Source organism: Crocodylus porosus, unplaced genomic scaffold (assembly GCF_001723895.1).
Source record: "Crocodylus porosus isolate Cpor-Errol unplaced genomic scaffold, CroPor_comp1, whole genome shotgun sequence".
Classification (NCBI taxonomy): Eukaryota; Metazoa; Chordata; order Crocodylia; family Crocodylidae; genus Crocodylus; species Crocodylus porosus.
In genome coordinates this window covers 52,739,645-52,746,156 of record NW_017728909.1, presented here as the reverse complement: position 1 = coordinate 52,746,156, position 6,512 = coordinate 52,739,645, and the positions used below count along the sequence as shown (strand labels likewise).

Below are 6,512 nucleotides of genomic sequence, written 5' to 3'. Positions count from 1 at the left end.
TTTTTGAAGATGGGAACCACATTGGCCCTCTTCCAGTCCTCTGGCACCACACCAGAGCACCACGAGTGCTCGTAAAGCCATGCCAGGGGTCCTGCAATGACCTCAGCTAATTCCCTCAACACTCTGGGGTGGAGATCATCTGGACCAGCTGATTTAAATACATCCAGTCCCTCCAGAAGTTCTCTGACTAAATCATTACTGACCCATGGCCTAGGTGTGCCTCCCCTGGGGCCTGAGGGGGGCCCAGTGGGGGGGCTGATCCAGTCCCTGCTCAGGAAAATGGAGGCAAAGAAGTCATTAAATATGTAAGCTTTGTCATCTGGTGTGACGACCAGATTTCCTAGCATGTCTTGCAGGGGCCCCACATTACCCAGTACCTTCTTTTTGCCCCCTATGTATTTAAAAAGGGACTTCTTGTTGTCCTTGATCTGGGTAGCTAGTCCTAGTTCCATCTCCACTTTGGCCTTCCTGACTGCCCCCCTTCAGCCCTAAGCAAACGCAGTATGGTCCTCCCTGGTGATGGCCCTTCCCTTCCATTGGGTGTATGCTTCCCTTTTAGCTAGGAGACATTCTCGGATGCTTTTGGTGAGCCATGGGAGGTGGAGCAGGTCAGAGAGCACTGGCAGGCAAGTCTGACCACAAAGGGGCATCAGAGGCTGGAGAGGTCAGATACCCTGAGCCTGTTACAGAAGGGTTTTGGTTTTGGATTTGGAGGGAAGGAGATTGGGGGTTATCTGTTTGTTTATTTGTTTGTTTTTTACAACAACAGCATACCAATGACTTTGGATTTTGGTTGGTTTGGAAGGAAACTTGCACTACTGAACATGGTATTTTAAGGGCTCAGCTTCCTAGAGAGAGAATTTAGATACTGTGAAACTCTTGTTATATACAGTCATTTAGAACTGGACACAAAATAAGACATCTGTTGCAGAAACCTTATGCCATAAAGGCACGTCTATACTGCTAACTCGGTGTGCCAGGTAGCACTGAGATGAAAGATGCTATACTGCTCTGCGAGCATTACCTCCCAAACAGGAAGCAATAGTTTGTTTGGGCTAATTAGTTCTGTCATTTGAGCTACTCAGCCTCAGCACAGCACCATGTGAATGCAGCCACACTGCTTCTGGTTCAGGAAGTAGCAAATGTGGAACAAACAACATAGCACATTTCAGCCTAACCCTGCCTCGTGTGGTAAATAAGCAGTATGAATGAATAAATCCAGGACCCTTGACAAAGCCAGTAATTTAAAATTAAAACTCATGTTCATTTTTAGGGCAAAAGCAGAATTGCTCCTGTTTGTATATCTACATGTTTTAGGTCCTGCATAACTCAAAGGCTGCCTTTCTCCATATGCATTACCATGGCAGTTCAGACTAGCTGAGGTTGCTGAGGAAAGGAAATGCAGTTCAGTAAAGGGCATTTGTCTCTGCAACTTGCCTTCCAAGGTGTGAGTTTGCTCCATCGCCCACAGACCTCATCTGAGAAGTGGGTAGTGGAAAGTTGATGCGGACAGGTCTATAAAACTCATTTGTTGTATTCTAGATAGGGTGGACATGTATACCAAGGCTCAGAAAGGACACTTTGTTTTCCCCACCCTCACACTGCTCTCAGTCAGCTGTCTCCAAGCTCCAGTGCCACCTGAGCACACCAGAAAACCAAAGGGAGATGGAGAGCTGGAGAAGGAGAGGGAGGTTGATAAACAATCCCATTTCACCAGGACAGTCTCAATTTAAACCGCTATCTTGAACATTTCACTGAAACCAGGACAAAAAGCATTCACCTAACCAAACTGATGGGACACCTGACACAGCTGTTTAAAATCAGACAGTCCTAATGAAAATAGTCACCCTAATACTGGGTACTGTTTAGCATATAAGGTTTCTGACTGGCTTTTTATTTACTTTTCTTTATTCATCTTAAATGTAGTTTAGTCTCCTCACTTTTGTTCTCTCTTCAATCCCAAGATATTTTCTCTTATTTCTCTACAGTTTGCTTATTTCTCAGTACATACATCAAGTGGCCAAGCAGCTCTTACACTTCAATGCAAAGGGTTCGGGCTTTCAGAAAAATGTTTTTTTTCTGAAACTAATGTTGTCTAGATAAGAACAACAAACTGTTCAATTTGCATTTGTTCTCTTACAGTTCACACTGTAAGGCTGTACTGAGTCAACACACCAATGAAATGTAAGTATACTTTTGTTTAAAATAATTTTCTTTTTAGAGAGTGCATTTGTATTTAAAATCACAACCAACTTCTCAACAGTAAAACAGTTTAGAATAAGTTAAGATGTAGGTTTCATACCTAGCTTGGTGAATAGCTTCTACCCATTCATCCCCATCAGTTTCTTCTTCACAACGGAGCTCCAGTGGCTTCTGACCTTCATGGCCAAAGAGAACAGTGAAGTAATGCTGCAAATTTTAAGGGAAAAAAAGTTTTAAAAATGCTACTAAATAAAATATAGCATAACAACCTACCATAAAATGTTAAAAATCTCAATACAGCTAAGACATAAAATTACAAGCATCTGGTTTAAACTGGCAATAAGCCACGCAGGTTGAAGACAAAACTATATCCTGAAAGTATGTTACTGTGCATTAGTATAAAGACTTGCATGGTATTATAGTTCATTGCTTTATAATTTCCAAGTACAATTCCTTTAGTAGCTGCTATATGTAGATACAATAGAGTGATTTAACAATGGTTCCTTTGAATTTCATAATTCTTCACATTTTTTCACTTAAGGTTGTTTTACATTAATCTAAATTTTCTCTCAAATATAAGCTTAAGAAAAAGTCTTTTCTGTAGAAATGAGCAAATTGAAAATATTATCAAACAAATTTTTCAAACTGCTTTACCTGCACCAAAGTTATTCAAAACAATCACAACAAAATCTAAATCATACAAGGAATGTAATTTATTATATGGCACTTCTTGTGTAAGTAAAACAAACATGACTTGGCTCACAGTAAGTCTTATAGGAAGCAGAACTTTTAAGGGAATGTTTTATCAGCTATTTTGATAATAACTAGAAACCAAATGTTTAGCAGAAAAATAAAAAAAAATAACATTTATTTCTACACTATCAAATCCATTCTGTAAATATGCCACATTAAGTGGCCAGCCCTGCATCCCTGTAAATCCAAACCCTTGCTAAACATAATGGGAGTTATAAGAGTGCAAAGAACACAGAATAAGGTACTACATGCAGCCATCTGATGCAAAATGGGCACATCTACACATGAAATTAATGCACAGTAAGGTTACTGTGCAGTAAAATAGAGCACAGTAATGTGGCCAGGAACACATCTACACGTGCGCCCTGCTAAGCACAGATTTCCACCCAACAGAAGCATCTCCAGTCCAGGGTTGCTCTTGCCCTGCCCTGCCCCTCTGCAGCAGCCAGGCGGAGCTCCAGGAGGCCCTGGGTGCCAGCCCAGGGGCTGGCAGGGGATGCAGGGGTGGTCCCAATGGGCACAGGGCTGGGACAGCTGTGCCAGCTGAAGGGGCAGCTGTCACCTGGACCCATCCCAATGTGCAGGAGACAGCAGCCCTTGCAGCTGGCAGAGCTCCCCCTTAATTAGATTACTCTAATGCATAGTAGTAAAGCATCTTGTGTAGATGCGCCCAATGATTCTTTACAAGTAGGTGCAGAGTATGTGAAGAGCAAATCCTCTCTTAACTAAGCATAACTATGACTCCATCATTTATTTTCTGCAACCTAACCACATACCCCAATGTCATTCTAATCAATAGCAAAATGTGTCATTCTCCTTTCTGTTGTTCTACCAGGCATTGTTACAAATAGTAACCCTGAAGTGATGTCAACAAACATTTTGCTTTCTAGATCAAGTTCACATCTCAGTAGTTACGCCAATACAAGAGCTTCTCAGAGCTAAGTACAATACCAGTATAACTGCAGAGATCATCAATAAAATATACCATATTTACTTGATTTAAAGACTATGGGTTTTTTCCTTCCATTTATCATAGGAGAGGCCCTTGTCTTAGAATTGAGAATGAAGAGGCAGGGGATAGGCAGCTACTGCACTTCTAGCTCTAGCCCTAACCTTGGCCTGGGGCCAGAACCACAGATGCCACCTGCCCCCCTGCCACCTCTGTACCCCTGCCACTCCTCTCCTGAAGCCTCGACCCCTGCTGCACCAAGTCTCCCCACTGTGCCATGTCTCCTTCCCACCCTCCCACCTCTGCAGCATTCCCCCTTACCTTTGCTCCAGTGCCAGCAGACTCCATTCTTGCCACAACCTGGAGCACGGCCCCAGCCCAGCCCTGTAGCAGCAGTGCCAGCTCAGTGCCAGTGCTATGGGACCAGGCTGGAGCCATGCTTATCGCCCCAGGCTAAAGTGGGGACAGAGTCTGTTGGAGCCATAGCAAATGTAAGGGGGGGTGGAGAAGTCGGAAAGGGGTAGAGACTTGGTGGGGGGAGGCAAGAGGGAAATGGAGGGTGGGTACCCAAGGCTACAGGAAGCAGAAGCTGCATGGAATAGGGAAGGGGAGGAGGAGAAGGGACTGAAGCTGTGGGGAGTAGACCCAAGCAGGGTAAATGGGGGGAGGGAGGAACAAGTGGCAGGGGACAAACTGCATGCCTCTCCCACCACCTCCACACTGCCTGCCCCCCCTACTGCCTGCTCCCTCCACCACCTGTCCCCATTACCCACCCCCTGCCTGCACCCCCATTGGCCCACATCACCTTGCCACTGCCTGTTCCATTATTGTCCCCCACTACCTATCCTACCATGTTTCCCCCCACTACCTGTCCCCCTACCACCTGCCCCATTACTGATCCCCTCATCATCTGTCCCTTACAGTAGTACGGGGGATGAATTCAAGGCAATCCTACAATAATTAGATTCAATAGATGGAATGTGTTAATAAACATAAATATTTTTCCATGTGTAGAATATAATTATTGGGGGGGTAGTCTTAAATTCAGAGGCATCTTGGATTTTGGGTAAATATAGTAAGTTACATTTTCATGCTGTTTCATGTTTAAAAACCGAGGAAGAGAAAAAAATTTAAATATGAATACCAGACAAGTTCTATTCAGACATGATTACAAGTATTATCAAATTAATATGTTATATTGAATGTCTAATTGCAAATGGAAAGGAGATTGTCCATGAGAGACTACCTGATAAGGCATGATTTATTCTATAAGAGTTTGATCATCCCTCAAACCAAGATAAACGCCTAAACTCTAGTATGCACCAAGTGTTGCTTCTTTTGCAATGAATAAAAAGGAAAGCGGAACCTATAAATTAGAATACATCTATTTATCACATCCAATTGCCTGCATGCTACTTCAGAATCTGGTATATTTTATTTCATTTTAATAAGCATCAGAAAGGCTATCTTCACATGGTCAGATTATTATATGTATTTCATAAAAAGGAACTTATTCATCCCTGAATAAGATTGTTGGTTAAGTTCCAGAAAACCTTTCTATACTAAAGATTGAAATTAGCAAGACAAACAAAGGCAAAGAAACAAGCTAAAACAAGAAAGTTCACATTTAATAGGGTATACAATGAAATGCAAGGCTCAGACCCACTGAAGTGTCTTAGTACACACACCAAGTCTAAGTCAGCAAATAACTTAAAGGACAATTCTATAAAACTATGATCTTTCAACAATATTTACCATTAAACCCAAACACCACATAATGTAGAAGATATTCAGTAAGATGTGGTGGGATCCTCCCTAGCAGTATCAGATGAAAATTTCCATATAGCACAATGCAGTTCAAATTTTTATTTAAAAAGACAGAAAACAATTATTCTAAGAAAACATATACCATATTTCTTACATAATGGGGGCGTCCACACAAGATGCCTTACTGCGAAGTAGCATAGTTTACTAGGCAGTAAGCATGTGAGTCTACACATGCACAAGCTTACTGCACAGTAAACCTCACTAAGCATAAGTAAATTTGGTACCCACCCCTCCCCCACCCCAGTGGCAGGGAGCAATGTCCCAGCCCTGGCCAGGAGACAGCTGTCTCTTGGTCTGGTACTCCCTGCCATCCCCTGGGCTAACACTCAGGGGGAACCTAGAGCTCCCCCTCAGGGCAGCAGGGGCCCATTGCAAGGCCCCAGGAAGAGAGCAGTTTGCTTAGCAGCCAATCGGCTTCCAGTTCCCTATACATGTAGACTCCTGCCCAGGAGCATTTACTCACAAGTCAACTGCTCCTGGATCTAATGCACATGTAGACATACCTGCTATGTGTAGAATTACTGGACCACTTCGAAGTGTACAGGTTTCCCTTACTTTATGCATGTCACGGAATCACGTAAGTGCCCCGTGACTGTGAGTGTGATTGGCAGAGCTGCCAATCACCCGGGCAGCTCAGGTGCTGGTTACCAGGGCGACCAGGTGGGTCACATGGCCAGAAGGGGGCAGGGCCGGGCCTTTATAAACAGCTTAGGCCGGAGCCTGCCTTGCAGTTCCTTTCTGGCTGCCGCGGGAGCAGGAGCAGGAGCAGGAGCAGGAGCAG

General features: G+C 43.6%; 1 protein-coding gene across 2 annotated transcripts in view; it reads right to left on the bottom strand.

Annotated features, from left to right (window-relative positions):
- RASGRF2 (Ras protein specific guanine nucleotide releasing factor 2) overlaps positions 1-6,512 on the bottom strand; it is a 237,864-nt gene that overhangs the window by 181,092 nt on the left and 50,260 nt on the right. For both annotated transcript variants that reach the window (XM_019532310.1, XM_019532311.1), the window contains exon 2: positions 2,303-2,409. In XM_019532310.1, the coding sequence (XP_019387855.1) occupies positions 2,303-2,409 (107 nt within the window). The remainder of the gene's footprint in view (positions 1-2,302; positions 2,410-6,512) is intronic.